The 19,972-nt window shown below is 43.7% G+C and overlaps 1 protein-coding gene across 8 annotated transcripts in view; it reads left to right on the top strand.

Moving 5' to 3' along the window:
* Nucleotides 1-19,972, top strand: part of ARSG (arylsulfatase G) — a 114,217-nt gene that overhangs the window by 33,443 nt on the left and 60,802 nt on the right. For 6 of the 8 annotated variants that reach the window (XR_014508025.1, XR_014508026.1, XR_014508027.1 and 3 more), the window contains exons 3-8: nucleotides 3,147-3,258; nucleotides 4,566-4,930; nucleotides 7,832-8,019; nucleotides 10,002-10,049; nucleotides 11,177-11,288; nucleotides 13,209-13,346. Coding sequence is in view for 3 of the 8 variants with exons in the window: in XM_083427588.1 (XP_083283714.1) it covers nucleotides 4,701-4,930; nucleotides 7,832-8,019; nucleotides 10,002-10,049; nucleotides 11,177-11,288; nucleotides 13,209-13,346 (716 nt within the window). In the remaining 5 variants the exon portion in view is untranslated. Of the gene's footprint in view, nucleotides 1-117; nucleotides 1,438-3,146; nucleotides 3,259-4,565; nucleotides 4,931-7,831; nucleotides 8,020-10,001; nucleotides 10,050-11,176; nucleotides 11,289-13,208; nucleotides 13,347-19,972 lie in introns of those variants that run through there. The other 2 variants (XR_014508028.1, XR_014508029.1) reach the window with 2 other exon arrangements.

The following is a 19,972-nucleotide window of genomic DNA, read 5'->3' as shown; positions in this document are numbered from 1 at the left end:
AAAACATACATACATACATCACAAAAGAAGGCAAAAATACGGTATTCTACACTTGAGACCTTAAAATTCTTAAAACAACCTGAAGGCTCTTTTTCAGCTCATACTGCACAGAAGCTGCATTCAGATGCTCAGTTTATTAAACGAGTTTTACAGGTTACAATCCAAGCTCTTCTGTCCTGATTTCTAACATACTTTTTTTCACTGCAGTACACACACACACAAATACATACACATATACACATGAAACAGACATTACAACAAATAAGGCACAGAGGAGAAAATGAAAGACTGTCCATATCCAAACAACATTCCCCGAGTTTCACAATACATTTATGTGACAAACGAAAGCTGAACATCATTTGCTGAGCTATGACAGGACAAGAGAAAAGAAGATCATGACAAAAAAAAATATCATATTTTTTGTTCAAGTTAGCAAAATTAGACGAAAGTAGTCCGAACAATGCACAGCAGCATAGAATTATCATGTTACAAAGTCTTACATGGTGGGAAGGAGAGGATAGGTTAGGTTTTTGTTTATTAACACATATAGTAAAATCATAATGCTCCCCAATAAAGTAATCTTTTTCGAATGCGCCTGTGTGCCTTTTATTTTGTATTTATTTATTCTCTGAAAGGCCAGCTGCCTTATGGCACCAGTAATATACAGCAGCTCACTTCAGAGCCTGCCCAAATCAAGCAATGGTAAAGTTGGGACCCCATAAGCAAGCAGGAGCAAGCTACTCTTTTCAGCAAAGACCCTTAATATGTCCTTGTACGTTTAATACTCTTAAATCCTTGCGCTTGCCGCCTTCTGCACTTGTCTGCACAGAGAACCCTGACTCCTTTATGACCTGTCCTTTGCATGTCCTATCTTGATCATATTGCAGATCTAGAGAAAATTGCTTTTCTGGTAACCTTCAAAACCTCGTAAGTATAAGTGAGAGTTCAGGCATGAATGTGTTTTTACAATGAGGATTTATACATGTGGGTGGCAAATTAGCATTTTGTTTTTGTATCTTTTTCTCTTCTACAGCACCCCCCCCCCCCCAATATATGTGGGGGTAACGTTCTGAGGCACTGTGCGCATAGGTGAAATTGTGTTTAATTGAAGCGCCCATTGAAAAAGCCTGCAGACTAAAACCTCTGGGAACCCCAGAAAAAAAGACCCTTTTACAAACCAGCAGCCCTACCATACGGGTAAGAATGGTGGCAATGGAGGCACTCAGTCTTCCTCATTGCTGAAGGACAATTTGCAAACAATGACAAGAAGGACGGACCGGTACCCCCAAAGTGCCTGGCTGTGGGTGAGACTCACTTGGTGGAGCTGATGGTGTCTTGCGGAGGAACATGATGATGGGCAGCTGGCGCTTCTGTCTCTTCAGTTGGTCAGGACATTTTTGGGCAGCCTCATGGTCCGTGGATGCAGCTTCAACACAGGTGCCAATGTTCTTCAAATCGAAGCATAATTTGAAGCGGGTCAGCAAGCCAGAACTGGCTCAGAACTCCTTCTCAGGCTGCCTGAAGTGCACATACATTCTGAGAGTCTTCTTGCGCAAGGTGCTGCCATCAATGGGGATTTGCTGGCGGTTCAAGGCCTCTAGCCATTGGTTCAGTGCCTCACATGCCTTCAACAGGGCCTCACCCTGCACGTGGCTGGGGATCTTGGCAGTTGTGGGTGTACAGGCACTCGCTGCCTCCAATGCCCGGATTTTCTTCTCTTGTACTTTTGACGGCACATATGCTGGACTCATTCCTGTCAGGATACGCCGGGAGGGGGGGTCTTGCAGCCCCCAAGATGAGACGAAACCTCTCTGGGTGTCTTCCTGGTGTTGCACAGCTCCGGGACGTCCATTAATGAACAGTCCCAGGACACTCCAGCGTCACATAGCAGATGCCTGTGCGCGCACACACTCAGCAGAGATCAGCAGAAATGAATTGGGAGAATTGTGTGCTCATTCTAAGCTTTTATTCAGCAATATTTACAGGACAAACGATCATGGCGTCCTCTCCCTTCAACTCCGAGAGAGAACAGAAAGTAAAAAGTACAAAAACACAACAGAGCGGAAGAGATAAGGCTACCTTCCGTTCTCAGGCTTTTCCAAACCTAGAAAGTAAATATGGACGTGTGATGTAACCATCACACACCCAGCAATGGAGGACTGATATACAGTGGTACCTCGGGTTACATACGCTTCAGGTTACATACGCTTCAGGTTACAGACTCCGCTAATCCAGAAATAGTACCTCGGGTTAAGAACTTTGCTTCAGGATGAGAACAGAAATCACACGGCAGCGGCAGCAGGAGGCCCCATTAGCTAAAGTGGTGCTTCAGGTTAAGAACAGTTTCAAGTTAAGAACGGACCTCCGGAATGAATTAAGTACTTAACCCAAGATACCACTGTACTAACAATTCCTACCAAACGTGTGCCACAGCACACATGCTCAAGCCATACTGTCAGCAGTCTAGCACTTCCAATTCCTCCTCCAGCGTGGGTACCACTCGCTGCCTCTTGGGTTTGTCATCACCTGAGGAAGTTAAAGAGGCTGTGCATTTAGGTGCCATCTCAAAGAACGACTCACAAAACACCTCCAAAACCTCCAAACTCCAGCACAATTCCTCTCTCTCAACCTCCTCTTTCAAATTCCAACTCTCCACAGGTCTCAACGGTTGGTGCAAGGCCTCTTGGGATTGCAATTGTGAAGGCCTGTGGGAGTGCAAGGTTCTGTTTTTGCAACATTTCTGACAGCTTCACGCCTCTTCTGGGGCTGTTTTAGCGATTCTTAATTCACTTCCAGGTTCGGCACAATGCATATATACACAGTTGCGTACATACTGAATGCATAAATGGGGGGTGTCTGTATATTGGAAATTAATAAAACTACTTTTATTTTAAAAAGATCTATGCATGGTGGTGGTTAGGAAGAACAGATGCTGCTCTTCTTGTGTTTTTGTTTCTGTGTGCAAGCATACTGTTGTCTTCTTTTAACCTTGCCTTACATATGTGTGAAAACACTCATAAAATTAACTCAGCTGTGCATTTGAAAATGACAATTCCGATTTCTGCCAAAGCAAAAATGTGTCTTCCACACCCCAACCCCGCTCCAATGAAAATTTTGTTTTTATTTAATTTTGTCTTCTGGTACAGGCAAACTAGGTATGTCAGAACTTCTCCCTTCTCCAGATCAAATTCAGAAGTCATCTAATGCGGGTTGAGATACACAGAAGAAGAAAAACAGACATCAATTTAAGATGCCAAGGTGAGAATTTTGTGGATTTAAAGCAGGCATAGGCAAACTCGGCCCTCCAGATGTTTTGGGACTACAACTCCCATCATCCCTAGCTAACAGGACCAGTGGTCAGGGATGATGGGAATTGTAGTCTCAAAACATCTGGAGGGCCGAGTTTGCCTATGCCTGATTTAAAGGGATATCACTGGAGGTTTGGAGTGACAGAAAGAATAACTATCAGGGTATTTATACTAAACCAGAAGTACCTGGGCTGAAGGACCTCATCGTGCCAGCGTCTCCCCACCACCACCACCACCACCTCCTTCAGAATTGATGACTGATATAGCAAGCTGGGCTCCTTTTAAACAAGGAGGCTTAGCTCAAGGAAAGCCGAGCTAGCTACTCAGATGGAGGTGCAACTTCTGGTTAAGGCTCAATGTGAGGATGATTATGCCTGAAGCAAAATTTGAGATCTGCTCTTGTGGTGGAGGCCTGAACTCTGCTCTGCATGAAGCTGTCAAGAGTGCCAATGATGCCCCTTGCCTCACCCAAACCTGAACCCTCATCTACTGAGACTATTGGGGAAATAAGTAGGTGAATAATGTTTTGGCAGCTGGGTCTGCTCTAGAGGCAGTTGTACTTCAGTTGTGTGGAATCTAGGGACCTTCAGAGTGCTATCCTGAACACTTGCTTCTGAACATGCCCCTTGAACACAGAGAGTTTTCTTCAAGGAAGCATTCATAGAAGGAGCAAACTTGTTAGTTGTGTGGCCAACCTACCCGTTGATTTCAATATGGCTTAAGTACTGTATTTTTCTGTGTATAAGATGCCCCCATATATAAGACAACCCCTATTTTTGAGCCCAAAATTAAGAAATAAATATTTTAAACATTCCGTGTATAAGACGACCCCCTTATACTTTTCCCCTTGGGGGAAAGTATAGTCTTATACTCGGAAAAATATAGCATGTCCTAATTTTTTTCTGGCATTGGACTTCAGTGTCCAAAGAGTCCTCATACTACTCTCTACCTTGCAAAGACGGTTGAAGCAGGCTTGCTGTAGAATTGTCTGAAAACTGGAGTCTGTTAATTAATTTGGGATTCTGCTTCCCATAGATGTGGGGCTGGGTTTTCCTGGAAGCTTTAGCAAAATTCTGGTGGGTTCCAGCAACTTCCCCTCCATCTTGTCAGAGGTTTCCACTACCATCAAGTCAGGCCATCACCCAGAGGCTTGGTATAGGCCGAGGCCCACTCCATATAAATATTATGTGTGCTGCTATTGCCTCTGGGTTTTCCTCCCTCACATCTTTATTTATAATTTCCTCTTTTTTTTTGCAGATGGTGCATATGTTTCTGATGATGTGAAATTCTTACATTGCCTGTGAAGAAAGCACAAACGGAGTTATAAGAGCATATTTTTAGCTAACTTGCTAGCATCCATGAGACATTTCCTAGTGGAACATTTCTGATACAATGGAGATTCTGCTTCTGAAGGGACTATTCTTGGTGCTGGCCAGCTGCTTCCTGGGGCTCTTCTACTATCAACACCCACTTGTCTCTGCAAGTGGGAAAAGATCAGGCTACAAAAAGCCCAATTTCATAATAATTTTAGCAGATGATATTGGATGGGGAGATCTTGGGGCCAACTGGAACCTGAGAAAAGACACGCCTCACTTGGATAAGATAGCAACGGAAGGCATGAGGTAAGGTTCAAACCAGCGCTTAGCACCCACTATTGTTGCTGTTTGTAAAAAGGGTGGAAGCTACCCTAGGCACTGCACAAAGATTAAAAAGTCATGCAGACCCTGTCCTGAGACCTGCACTTTTAGAAATGTGATGAAAAAGGGATGGTGAGGGAAGAGGACAACAAGCCAATTCAGATATCAACACAATCAAATTACCATATTTTTCGTGTATAAGATGCCACCATGTATAAGACAACCCCTATTTTTTTAAATCCAAAATTAAGAAATCCTGCCAGAACCCAAACCCGAGCCTGGGCTGCCCACGACAGAGCTTGAACCCAAGCCCAGGCTACTCACACCAGAACCCAAGCCCACGCTGCCCACACCAGAGCCCCAACCCCTGTGCATTCACCATTGTGTATAAGACGACCCCCAATTTTTGACTTTTTTTCTTTCCAAAAAACATTGTCAAAATATACGGTACATAAAGTAGAACAGAACAACCAGTTTTGGTGGGACAGGTTGTGCTATTCACTATTAACATTTCTGTTTATTTCCGTGAGGCCAGCCAGCATAATCACTATCATTTTCCAGTCCATCTGTACGGTGGATGACTTTCAACATTGTATTAGCTTCCCCAGCCACCCAGAACCCTCCGTTATCAACGCTGTTGTCTGTGTAAACTCGCAGTCTATATGGCATCGTGGTTTCATAGAATCATAGAGTTGGAAGAGACCACAAGGGCCATTGAGTCCAACCCCCTGCCAAGCAGGAAACACCACCAGAGCACTCCTGACATATGGTTGTCAAGCCTCTGCTTAAAGACCTCCAAAGAAGGAGACTCCACCACACTCCTTGGCAGCAAATTCCACCGTCGAACAGCTCTTACTGTCAGGAAGTTCTTCCTAATGTTTAGGTGGAATCTTCTTTCTTGTAGTTTGGATCCATTGCTCCGTGTCCGCTTCTCTGGAGCAGCAGAAAACAACCTTTCTCCCTCCTCTATGTGACATCCTTTTATATATTTGAACATGGCTATCCTATCACCCCTTAACCTCCTCTTCTCCAGGCTAAACATGCCCAGCTCCCTTAGCCGTTCCTTTGAGTGTCAGACTAGGATTTTGGAGACCAGAGTTCAAATTCCCACTCAGCCATGAAGCTCAGCGAGTGACCTTGGGCCCAGTCACTGCCTCTCAGCCTAACCTACCTCACAGGGTTGTTGTGGGGATTAAATGACAAGGGGAAGAACCATGTTTACCACCTTGAGCTCCTTGGAGGAATGTCCTTGTGATATTAACGCTGATCACAGAAAGCTTTCCAAAACCCAGAGAACCCACTTTTCATTTCTGCCTTTCCCTGTCACATTTTCAAAATGTGCCTCTGTAACCTCAGGGCCTGTAAAACAAAGATTAGTTCAAAGATTCTCCCTGATAATGAAAGGTTGCGTCTTCTTTGGGATGGGCAAAGTTCATAAAAACTTCCTCAACAGACGTCAGCACTGACTTCTAAAACCTGCCCAGGCAAATTGTCAGTCCAGGGAGCTAAGATAACTAAAGTGATTAGAACCTCTGTTTGCTGTTCCGTTTTTATACCACGGCGTCCATCTTGGAGGTGATTGATTCATACCACTCTTGTTCTGTTTGGGTTTTTAAAACGCCACACCAGCTGATAAATTCTTGCCTCAGAGCTGAACGTGAACACAACACAAAATCTTCAGGTGTTGCCAAAGACTTGCCTGCCCATGGGTTGATTCTAGCCTCCAGGAACATCAGGCCTATGTTTTGATCCTTTTAGACTCCTCAGCCCTCTAACACTGTCAAATTCTTCAAAAGCTGGTATCAATTACCCCTTAGCTCAGGGGTAGGCAACCTAAGGCCTGTGACCCGGATGCGGCCCAATTGCCTTCTCAGTCTGGCCCGCGGACGGTCCAGGAATCAGCGTGTTTTTACATAAGTAGAATGTGTCCTTTTATTTAAAATGCATCTCTGGGTTATTTGTAGGGCTTAGGAATTCGTTCATTTTGCCCCCCACATGGTCTGAGGGACGGTGGACCGGTCCACAGCTGAAAAAGGTTGCTGACCCCTGCCTTAGCTGGATTAAAAGCCACATCTCCAATCCTAAACCCCCATGACATGTATGCTGGTTTTTGGACAGTGCGCATCTCAGTCCATAGTTAAGAGCATGATGCTCCGAAAGAAAAGCAACTACATTTTGATCCAGCCTGCTTAGGGAATGATGTTCCTGGGAGAGGTTAGATAACTCCAGCCTGGCTGGAGATGTCAGAGCGTTGGGACAATTTTATAGATCTCTCCTTTTGTGATAGCATCAGCATTTGTATCATCAACGAATTCTGTTTGCTCTCTAGTGTCCTCCCTGCCAAGTTAGTAGTTTTGCTAATTCTGTGGGCACAAATACTTTTGTGCGTGCATAACAACTGCTGGACCTTTTCCTTACCCACCTATAGAGGACACCCAAGATGGGTTGGAAGCAGAGCTTGTTGCTTCTAGGCAGTCAGAAAGGGCTTTATTTTCCCCATAACATAACCGTGACAAAGGATGTGGGGATAAAGACCAGACTTCTTAGCAATGGACTTGGAGGCGCAGAGACCTGAACCTCTAACCAGAGTAGCCAGGGAGAGAGGCATTGCTTTCCACCAGAAAGAACACTTTAACTAGAATTTGCTGTGTCACCATTTGCTGTGTCACAAATGGATCTGAGAGTTCAAAGTGTTTTATAAAGAGGAAAGCGGACCAGGAAGGGGGTGGGGGACGCACAGAGATTAGGATTGCAGTGTCGTTGAGGCCACCATTAAGAAAACCTGCATTAAACTTGACTTGATCAGAGTGAATTCATTAAGAAAAAGGAAGCACAATAAATGGTAAATAATAGTTGGAACCTCTCTTCTTTTTTTGCCTCCTCTAGATTTATTGATTTCCATTCAGCGGCATCCACCTGTTCCCCATCACGAGCTTCTCTGCTTACAGGCCGCCTTGGCCTTCGCAATGGAGTGACCCACAATTTTGCTGTCACCTCGGTGGCTGGCCTCCCGTTGAACGAGACAACCTTGGGAGATGTTCTGAAGGAAGCTGGCTACCTCACTGCTGCGATAGGTAATTTAACTAACCTCCAATAGAAAATTAACCTGGTTTTGTATAAAGTTGTTTTTATATGTACCTACATATCTGTGTATCTATACCTATATTTCTGCTAAATTATATTATAAATAGCACAACTCTGCATATTTCCCCATGCTTTTTGAGTGTTCAAAGTCCTTCCCACAAATCATCTCTGTACAAAAATCCTGTAAAGAGATTAGCAGAAGTACATCCATAATGTAGATGTGAGACTCAGGCAGAGAGAGAGAGACAGAGATAGAGTTGTCCAAAGCTACCTCTGAAGTTCATGGCAGCGGTGAGATGTGAACCAGGGATTTCCTTGCTCACAGTCTGTTGGCCACATCAATTCCATATTAGGCTGATACTAAACACCATTGGCGTAGTATCTTGCATTGTCAATAAAAGCAGCATTTCTGGTTACATTGTTAGGGTTCACCATGGGTGAAATTGTGATCTTCAGAGGCTGTTCTTTGGGTTCCCCCAGCTTTTGCCAGAAAGAGGGCCTTTTCTGTGGGGACACCCAACCTATGGAACTATCTAAAAGCGTTGCTTGTTAAAAAAATTTCCTGGTAAATCTCTATTGCCTTTTGAGCATGTCAGCCAAACCCCATCTGTTCTCTATTTTAATGGGTATTTTAAAAGCCACATAATGGGTTTTATTTAAAGTAGCGCAAAGTAGTTTATTGTGTGGGTGGAACAACTTCGACTTGCACAATGGGACTCCCCACGCCCTAAATCTGGGTCCGCCCCCAATCCTTCAGAGCAGATTTTGGGGGTCGGCACACATTGGGGGAAAGACATGGGAAAGTCCTGTTGCCCATGTGCAAGACATTTGGCTCACACATTTATTTAGTTGAATACCACACAGTGCTGTTTTTTTCTGCTTTTAATCTTTGTGTTTTATTGCTGGTTTGAGGGTTGTTGTTTTTTTACTTCTATTGCGTTGCATTTGTTTTGATGATTATGGTAAGCTGCCCTGAGGCCCTTTGCAAGAGAAGGTGAAATATAAACTCCACGAACAAATAATGGCATGTGAATTTCAGGCACCCCTTGCGTGAGACTGTGGGGGAGCATCTGGGATGCTGCTGCTATCATATTAATCATGCATCACTGGTGGAAGAGAAACATACATTTTGCTTTCCACGTTGCCGTGAAAGGGAGGCATAATAATCACAGATGTGGGTCATACACTGGCAACTGAATGTGCAGGAAATTCATAGAATCATAGAATAGAATCATAGAATCATAGAGTTGGAAGAGACCACAAGGGCCATCGAGTCCAACCCCCTGCCAAGCAGGAAACACCATTAGAGCACTCCTGACATGGTTGTCAAGCCTCTGCTTAAAGACCTCCAAAGAAGGAGACTCCACCACACTCCTTGGCAGCAAATTCCACTGTCAAACAGCTCTTACTGTCAGGAAGTTCTTCCTAATGTTTAGGTGGAATCTTCTTTCTTGTAGTTTGGATCCATTGCTCCGTGTCCGCTTCTCTGGAGCAGCAGAAAACAACCTTTCTCCCTCCTCTATGTGACATCCTTTTATATATTTGAACATGGCTATCATATCACCTCTTAACCTCCTCTTCTCCAGGCTAAACATGCCCAGCTCCCTTAGCCGTTCCTCATAAGGCATCCCCTCTACCTCTTTGGCATGCAAGAATGATGGCCGGAAATTTCCTGACTAGATCCTTCTGTCCTCTCCCTTGAGGGATGCTATCAGTTGGCCAGAAAGAAATAACTTAACTTTTAAGAGCTCACTGTGTCCGCTAAGGATGGGTTGTTTTGCATCTTTTAAGATATTGGTGTTCATAGAAGCTGCTACCTGAAGGCTTCTCGAGTTTGATGGCCTAATCCCACTGGTCACCTCTTTGCACAGCCCTGTTCACCACACCTCAGATAGAAAGCATTAAGTACTCTCCCCAGTGACTGGTACATATGATTTGCTAATATTGCTCTTCGGCAATTGCTTCCTTGCAGGAAAATGGCACTTGGGACACAACGGCCCTTATCATCCCAACTTTCGTGGTAAGGATACCATGCTATATTCCCCCCCAACCCCATCTTGAAATCTGAACGTCCACTGCAGATTTAGGCCTGGTTCTTGCTCAAGACTTGAAACTTTAGATGTGAGCTCACATGCTTGGGTGTTTCTTTGTACCAGTGCATGCCCTCAGTGTCAAGCCCTCCTAAATTATTATTAAATTTCATCCAGCCCGGACACTGAGGTCCAGCGCCAAGGGCCTTCTGGTGGTTTCCTCGCTGTGAAAAGTGAGGTTACAGGGAATCAGGCAGAGGGCCTTCTCGGTAGTGGCGCCTGCCCTGTGGAACGCCCTCCGATCAGATGTCAAAGAAATAGACAACTCTCTGACGTTTAGAAGACATCTGAAGGCAGGCCTGTTTAGGGAAGTTTTTAATGTCTGACACTGTATTGTTTTTAATTTTCGGTTGAAAGCTGCCCAGAGTGGCTGGGGAAACCCAGCCAGATGGGCGGGGTATAAATAATAAACTATTCTTATTATTATATAACGTGTCAAGATGAAAACTCTCTTCTTGAAATGCTAGTTTTCTATGGCTAGGGCGAGGTTTTGTATAGAGAAGCATTTGATTAGGTCAGCCCCTGCCCTTAAATCATTACTCAGATTTACTGCCTCAGTAAGAACAAACCCTTGGAGTCTAATCTCCCAATCACAGTGAAGACATCAAGACTAGGTTGCATGATCCCTTCCTGGAGCAAACTCCCTTCTCTGTACTGATGCTATCTGCAGTTAAGGCTTAATTAGGTCCCTTCCTTCTTTTTAAATTCCTTTTTCTTTTCGCTCCAGAGCTTTCCCTGTGAAAACCTGCTCTTTAAAGCTCATTTGGAGCAAACGCCAATCCACGGAAAACTCGAATTGATATTTGTTCCGATTTGGCTTTAAAGAGTGGATTTTTGCAGAGAAAGTTCAGATATTTGCCTGCATGGATTGAATTGTCAGCAGTGGAACTTGGGACAGCTGTTCTGCCTGGTAGCAACGCTTCTTGTGTCTGCAGTTGTTGCAGGTGGACTTTATACAACCAACAGTTTAAACCTGTTTCCTTAGAAACAACCCAAAATTGTTTTCTGGGCGCAACAAGTGGCCTTGCATATTCTAATACTGTGGCTTTAATTCCAGGTTTTGATTACTACCTGGGGATACCCTATAGCCATGATATGGGCTGCACTGACACACTGGGCTATAACCTCCCTCCTTGCCCAGCTTGCCCCGGGCACACTGCAGCAATGAGGTATGATTCCTGGTGTCCTTGCAGACAGGCTTCCGGACCTCAGTAGGAGCCAGATTCTGCTGGGAAATTCACAACTGGGGCATGACAGAGAGAGCCATCCCCTCTTGTTTGTCCCCCATGTTAGGTAATCAGAGGTGCCTGCCAAAGGCTCTTGTAAATCTGCCTTTTGTGTATGGACAGGGTCATTTTGGCCAAATCGTGTCATGAAATTCTACTCAGTATTGATCTGGAGCAGAACTCCAACGTATAGTTAGCAGAGTAAAAACTTACACACGTTGCAGGATTCTCAGAGGCAATTGTATTTCATCCAGCAGAGCTTTACTGCTGCTGAAGGCAAATGAGCATAATGGTCTCAAATCCAATGCATTCAGGATTGGCCCTGTCCATAAGAAATCCAGTTGCAGCAGACTTAACTTAAACGTACAGTAACTTATAATACTAAACTTTAATACTAAGCACACAGAACACTGCACCAGAACAAAGAGGTAGAAAAAGAAAGTGAAAACCAGGCTTCTTCTGGACTATTATTATAGACTCAAAACATATACAATACAGTGGTGCCCCGCAAGACGAATGCCTCGCAAGACGGAAAACCCGCTAGGCGAAAGGGTTTTCCATTTTGGAGGTGCTTCGCAGAACGAATTTCCTAGGGGCTTGCTTCGCAAGACGAAAATGTCTTGTGAGTTCCTGCGATTTTTTTTCGCTCCCCACCCCCTTTTTCTAAGGCACTAAGCTGCTAATAGCCTTTTAGCAGCTAATCCGCTAATCCCTTAAGCCTTTAATAGCCGCTAATAGCTGCTAAACCGCTAATAGCGCTAATCCGCTAATGGGGTTGCTTCACAAGACAAAAAAACCGCTAGACGAAGAGACTCGCGGAACGGATTCTTTTCGTCTTGCGAGGCACCACTGTACCTTGTTACGCAGATGCAATAGTTGCAACATATAGAGCACAACAGGCTGAATGATAATGTTTGAAACAAATTTCTTTACTGGTTACATCCTAACATGTGAATCAAGTCTAGGATGTACACCATATACGATCCTTAAGGTATATAACCTATTTATTTAAATCCAACACAGATATATTTCTTCCTTCTTAATACATTCTTGTGTTATACAGTCCTTGAATGATTAAGGAAAGGTCCCCGGAATGTCATGTTGTAACTATTACTATAGACAGCATAACCTTGTCAGAAAGCGTTAACAGAACCAGTTTAAAAACCACCTGTACTCAGCTTCTCTGAAGGAATAACCCAAACATCAGGAACCTTCTGCTTGTTTCTTTCAAACAGAGAAGCTTGCAGAACCTTCTTGAATTAATTAGAATAGGAAATAGCTCTTACACATCAGATCTAAGTACTAAGAAATGCAAGCTGGCATGTAAGAACCCACATTGGAAGAATGAGTTTGCTGTCGGATATGTAAGCAGCTTTCCCCAAGCTGGTGACCGTCACATGTTTTGATAGTCTACAACTCCCATCATCCCTGACCATTGGCCATGATGGGTGGGGCTGATGGGAGTTGTAGTCCTACGAGGTTTGCAGAGCACCATCTAAGGCAGCAACCTTCACCACATCATGTGACAGTGATTTTCATATATTAATTATTTGCTGAGTGAACAAGTACTTCCTTTTTCCTGCCCTGAATTTTCTGCCATTAAGCTTTGTTGAATGACCCTGAGTTCTAGTAGTATCTGTGGATGGGTGGGTGGGTGGGTGAGAGAGAGAATTCTCTTTATTTACTCTTCCCCCTCTGTTCATAATTTTATAAACCTCTGTTTCATAATAGATATCAGTGAAAGAAAAACTAACTAGATTTTAAAAATGGATTCTCTTGTACCCTATCATTGCTTAACCACACCTTTCCAATAATAATAATAATAATAATAATAATAATAATAATAAATCTTTCCCCACCCAGGAAACATCAGAAAGACTGTTATCCTGAAATAGCACTACCTCTTTTTGAAAACCTCACAATTGTCCAACAGCCCGTGGACCTAACCAGCCTGGCTGCAAAATACACAGAGAAGGCGATTCAGTTCATTCAGTATGCAAGGTGAGGACATCTCAGTAGTCAATTATCTTATTTGGATGTAACACTAAATTATGACTTAGCTGCATTACATGAATGGGCCTGCCTAACCCTAAGGCTTGCACGCTTTCTTCTCCTTGTGCAGTACAGAAGTGAGGAGAAGATTGGGAGCGCGCGCACACACACACACACACACGTGTGTGTAAAATCATTTCCTTCTTCCTCTCTTGTTTATTTCTAAACCAAAAAGCCCCAAGTGTTGTGTAAAGAGAGTTCTACTTTTCTCATCGTTCTTCATCTCTACAGTATCCTTTTTGAGGCAAGGTAGCTCAAACTGTGCATAGCATTTTGAGTGCAGGTGCACCATAGCGTAACAGGAAAACAAAAGGCGTAGCAGGAATGAAAAGCCTTCCTGCGCCAAAGGGAAAGGATGATAATTGAAATGAAATGAGTCTCTGAATTAATCAGACTCTGAAAGTGTGTGTGTGTGTGTGTGTGTGTGTGTGTGGTGGCGGGGCAGGGAGAAGCCAATGGTTCTGTTGTGCTTCTGGGATTTTGTGGTATTATTTCAATAAAGTGATTTAGCTATGTTTCTCAAAATGCTTCAGCATTTTGTTGGGGTTTTTTTTGGTTGGTTTGTTGGTTTTTAAGGAAACCAGCACAGCTATTTTATTTATCTATGACATTTCTATTCTTCACCTCACCCAAGTCCTGTGGGCAGTTCACTGACTTTTTTTAAAAAAACACAACATTTTAAAAAACAATACCTAATACTTAAGGTGCCCAGAAACACCCAGGAAGCTGTATCTATGTAGTAGTGTGCAGGATACAATGGGGAACAGCAAAATGGACCTGAATAATTTTATTAATCAAAGTAGCTTAGTAAATCGCAAATCCTTGTGGGAAGAGAAAGTTAGAATGCTGGGATATAAGAAGAGCCCAGAAGTCTGTGGGCTCTTCCAGATCTCTCTATTGGGCATTCATTATGATTTCACAAAGTTTGTGAAATTGATCATGCATTGTTATTTGTTTGCAAGGAGGTTATATAATGTTGTGTTACTGTCCCACAATATCTATTGCTTTTTCTGGATACTTTTCTTACTACAAAAATACTGGTCCTGACCCGCTCCACCGCCAGCAGGTTGGTTGCACATGAGTGCCAAATCTACTTTAATTGTCGAACCTGAATTTGCCAGTAGATAATTGAATACCACCCGCAAAGCAGCAAAAGTCTAGAAGTGTTTGTTCCTCCTTGTTTACTGTTGTGTTTTGAAGTGGACAGGATCTTAATTTTGGGAACACTGTATCTTTCTATCTTTAGTTCCTGAATAATAAATTTACCTTAAAAGAGATTCAGCAGTCTGTGAAATCTGGTTCCTGCTTACAGGAGGGTGATAATTAAGTTTTACTGAGAAGCACAAGGGTTAGTTTGCTTATTTTTTCCTGCAACAGTTAGGATCAGGATGTTAATTATTCCTACCAGATCACATCTGAGATAGGAGCTTGCTCCAGGGTCACAGATAATTCATAATATTTTATATTAATCTTACAGCAGCCGCAGTGATGCCATCATCCATAGAAATAAACCATGCAAGAAGTACAGATTAGCATCCAACATTACAGGATATGTTCCACAATTAATTACAGTATGATAATGTGAGATAAGTCAAGAACAATATAGGGTATATAAAACACTAATAGATGGGCTTTTTAAAGTTCATTGTTGACAAGAAGAATAAAACAAAGCCCTTGTATCCACTAAGTATGGCCAAGTATTACACAATGATCTATAAGTACTAGGGAAAGGGAAAGGACCCCAGGACGTTAAGTCCAGTAAAACGCGACTATGGGGTTGTGGGGCTCATCTCGCTTTCAGGCCAAGGGAGCCGGCGTTTGGCCACAGACAGTTTTCCGGGTTATGTGGCCAGCATAACTAAACCGCTTCTGGTGCAATGGAACACTTTGATGGAAGCCAGAGCACACAGAAACGCTATTTACCTTCCCACCGCAGTGGTACCTATTTATCTACTCTCACTGGCATGCTTTTGAACTGCTAGGTTGGCAGGAGGTGGGACAGAGCAACAGGAGCTCACCCCATCGGGGGGGTTCGAACCGCGGACCTTCCGATCGCCACCTGTGTCCCTCTGTAAGCACTAACCCATAATTCACCAGTTGAACAATCAGCTGGGACAGTAAAGGAGGACTGGTATAATTGCCTTAATGTGCATGTTAAATGCTAGTTTCTGCTTATTTTTTCACTATTCCTTTAATTCTGTAGAATTAAGCACCTCTGATTAACTTCTGTTAATTATCACTTTGGGTAAATAACCCATTCCTTATCTCTTAATAGTGTCTTGTATATCACCTTCTTCAGATGCAAGCATAGCTCACCCTCGTTCTGATGTAATCCTGTATGATTTTGCATTTGTGGAAAGGGTAGCATGAACAAAGTGAGGTCTCTTCCAGTTCCCTGGGTGTACTATGTAAACAGAACCAATGAAAGCTGAACCAATGTTGGTGGCATTGTGATCCTTCCTATATCCATGCCATCAAGATCAAATCAGATTTTGCCATTGACTTTGCACTGTTACTTTGTAGAAATGAAGGTGTGTGATACTGGGGCAGGCAAACAATAAGATTTAGCTGTAACCTTATGTAACTGAATTAGTTGCAAGTTTTATTTTGCAAGCTGTAAAAGATTCCCAGTGACTTCTGAAGGGGCAGCGATTGCTTTGATTTTGTCCTAAGCTTGATAAACGTTTAATTAGATAAAAAATAATAATGTATACTTGGTGCACTCTGTTGTCTTCTTTAGATGTTCCGCCCCCATTGTATGGAATCAGATAATTGATTTTTGGAATGTGAAATTCTGGGCTGTAAATATGCTTAAGACTCAGTTACCTGGGAACAAGTCCCACTGAGTTCATTTTGGTTTACTTCTGAGTAGGCACACAGAGATTTCAACGTAGCCTTGTAAAACTTGTACCTGCGGAGGGGGTGGGGGTTGTTGATGTGATTGACAAAGTTCTGCATCTGAATTGTCACAAGAAGCAAAAGTCAAGCCCCACAAACAAACCTATGCTTGAACAGGATCTAACTAGTTTTTTTTTTTATCAAAACATTGTTACATAGTTTTGAGCACCGGGATAAATGTTTGTGACCTGAAGTGATATAGCTGATTTTACTGTTACTATTTCAGAACTACTTGTACCCAAGTTAGATCAAGGTACAAGCTACTGGGTGTTGGGTTAATGAAAAAGCTTTTTAACTAATTGCAGGGATTCTCTTTAATTGGGTATCAAGAACCGGATTGATCCGGTTAATCTCTTACATAAGTCAGTGAAGCTGATCCAGGAAACAGTTCTCTTGGGCCTTTTGCTGTCTTGAGCAGTTAATAATAATTAATATTATTAAATATTAATTTTCAACTTGCCTGATCTGGTTTTGTTCTTAAGACTCCCAAGTAAAAACTGGGTTAATTGTCCCCGTGTGCTTTATAATTAAATAAGTTGATGACTACCTCATGATAGATAGTGAGCCTAATCCTCAGGAGAACGGACAGTTCTGGGGCAGAGACAGCAAGAAGGTGAAGCCAGCTATCATGAGTGCCCCACGCTGGAATTATTTACTAAATCTTCAAAATTAATGGAATTGTCTGCCTCCTTTTTCCCTGTGTGCTGTTCCTTCAAGGAACCAGGAGGGCTCAAGGCTGGACGGAACTGAAACAAATCCTGTCAGGGTTTCACTCCACCTAGGAGAAACTTTGTCCTTACTGCATGGTAAATAAATGGGCCAAACCCTAATGACTGTCCTTTCACAAATATTCCAAACAAAGCTGCGGTTTGTTCCCTTGCTCTCATGTTCTGCTTGAGGGTTTCGAACAGGCATCTGGTTGGCCACTGTGAGAAATAAAAACGCTACAGTAGATGGACCACTGGACTGATTCAGCGAGCTCTTCTTAAGTTCTTACACTCTGAAGAAAATTTAAACCGAATAGATATGTCTGAAACTGCTTGCTGGTTCTTGAATATGTCTCTGGAACCTCAGGGTGCTAGCCCTGCTCAGAATAGACCCATTTAAATTAATAGTCTTTAGTTGATCCTGGTCTTTAATTTCAGTGGGTTTACTTTGAGTAGGACTAGCGTTGGATACAGCCCTCGGATATTTGGCAGTCACCGGGCTGCTAATCTTGCCCATGTTTGTGCATGAACTTGACGATTATAGTAACTAGTTTTCTGATCCAAGTTAGCTTATTCCCTTGAGTAGATTCTGAGCCCGGCCTTCGTTCTGGTGAAAAGAGAAGACACAAGTCTCCTGATGTCTAAATGCTGAAGATCTGCCCATAGCTACTCTATGGTTCAGTTTCTCTTCTTGCGGTGAGCCAATATGATCACAGGCCTCATTGTGCAAGGCTCTGTAATTGTTGTCCCAGCAAAGTCTCCTCCCAACCTGTTGACCTTCCAGATGTTTTTGGAATACAGCTCCCATTGGCCTTGGCCACCGGTCTTGCTTGGGCTGATGGGAGGTGGAGTCCAATAACATCAGGAGCACAACTGCTTGGGGAAAGCGACCTTGGCTGTGTCAGAGACATTGTTCCGTGAGCAGCTGAAGTACATTTAAAGTGCTATGATGCCACTTCAAACTGTCATGGCTTCCCCCAAGGAATTCTGGGAGCTGTAGTTTGTTAAAAGGTGCTGAGAGCTATTAGGAGGCCTCACAGAGCTTTAAATTCCCAGAATTCCCCTTGAAGAGGGATTGATTGTTTAAAAAATCCAGGCTATAAATGGTCCAGCAATACTGGCAGGGACCAGTTTCTGCAGCTCCAGGTGAGTCTGTTGATTTGTATGCCACACCAGGCAGCTGCTTAGTCTGTTTGTATAGGAGAGCCAACCTTGGTTTTTGCCATCATTGGTGCTGTGGTCTAAACCACAGAGCCTAGGACTTGCCGATCAGAAGGTTGGCGGTTCAGATCCCCACGACGGGGTGAGCTCCCGTAGTTCGGTCCCAGCTCCTGCCCACATAGCAGTTCGAAAGCACATCAGAGTGCAAGTAGATAAATAGATACCGCTCCGGTGGGAAGGTAAACGGCGTTTCTGTGCGCTGCTCTGGTTCACCAGAAGTGGTTTAATCATGCTGGCCACATGACCCGGAAGCTGTCTGTGAACAAACGCCAGCTCCTTCGGCCTATAGAGCGAGATGAGCGCCGCAACCCCAGAGTCATCCGCAACTGGACCTAACGGTCGGGGCACCTTTACCTTTACCTATTTTGTTTGCAGTATTGCAAAGGATCCCCTTCTCCCTCTCCGTTGTAATTAGGCAGGAAAGAAGCATTCTGTTGTAGCAGTAGAATGAGTTAGAGTTAGTGTGTGGTAACCACAACAGTTTCTGTAGTTTGAAAATGTGTCTGTATCGCCCCAAGGGTTGGGAACTCATATAGTAAAATAGTCCAGCTTTCTTTTCCCCTTCCTTTTTCTTTTTTTTTCTTTTTTAAAATTTGTTTTATTCCAGTCCTACTAACAGTTTTAACTGTTAACAATTGTTTTTAAGGTAAATTATAAATTTCCCCCATTCCTTATTAAAATTCTGGTCTTCTTGATTTCTGATTCTTCCGGTCATTGTAGCCATTTCGGCACAATCCATCAACTTAATCTGCCATTCTTCTCTTGTAGGGACTTTATCTTCTTTCCATCTCTGGGCCAGTAACATCCGCGCAGCTATGCTCGCATACATAAATAGTCTTTCCCTTTCATTTTTCAGGTCATTGTGATTGAAGAGAGGAACTTGCAGTTTGTTTGTTTATTGTTCTTTTTAAAGTGGGATGCCTTTGAATGAAAAATGAATTATTTTTTAAGGAAAGGGTGATAGACTGTTTATGAATGTTCAGGGGTAATATTAGGGTTGGTTTTTTTAAAGTTACGCATTGGGGGAATATGGCAACAAAGCGAAGTCTGTGGATCTCTCATGGCTAACTGGCTGGCAGCCTGTCTCCCTTGTTCATGAAATCAGGGAAATAATGTAGGAAGTGCTAGGAACAACTAAATTTTGAATTTGGGTATAGGAAATGGAAGGAAATTCAGGCTACAGGCTATAAACGACTACTTAGAAATGGGCGATTTTATTTTATTTTTAAAATTTTAATATGTGCTGTGACTTGTAAATATTCATGGCATGTACCTTATGTTCCGGCGTATTAGGCGACTGGGCATATAAGACGACCCCCCCCCCAACTTTTGCTGTTAAATTTGGCCGCCCACCAAGTGCCGCCAGGGACAGAGTGCGCACCCCTCCGCTGTCTCTGCCGTTGCAGCAGCAGCCCGAGGCGAGGCGTTTGGTGGTTGGAACGAAACCGAAACCCACCACCTGGAGGGAGGGAGGCCCGGCCCGGCTCCCTCCCTCCGTCCGGGAAAAGGCCGCGAGCGGCCGCCTCGGCCTCCGCCGCCCTCACCTGTGGGGTTGACCGCCTCCTTGGAGCCCTGGCCGAAGCTGCTCACTACCTCGCTGCGGCAGGCTCTTCATGGCGCTCATGAGCCAAGCAAAGCCCCGTGCGGCCACGGCGGAGGCCAGATCCGGCTCCTACAATGGCAGCAGCAGGTGGGCGGGCGGGTGAGCACCGCGCTCGGAAGGACTTTCCATGCTGTGCTGGTACGGAA

This window comes from Podarcis tiliguerta, assembly GCF_965153285.1.
Source record: "Podarcis tiliguerta genome assembly, chromosome: 2".
NCBI classification, from domain to species: domain Eukaryota; kingdom Metazoa; phylum Chordata; class Lepidosauria; order Squamata; family Lacertidae; genus Podarcis; species Podarcis tiliguerta.
Note: the sequence above shows the minus strand (reverse complement) of the source record. Positions and strands in the feature narration are given on the sequence as shown.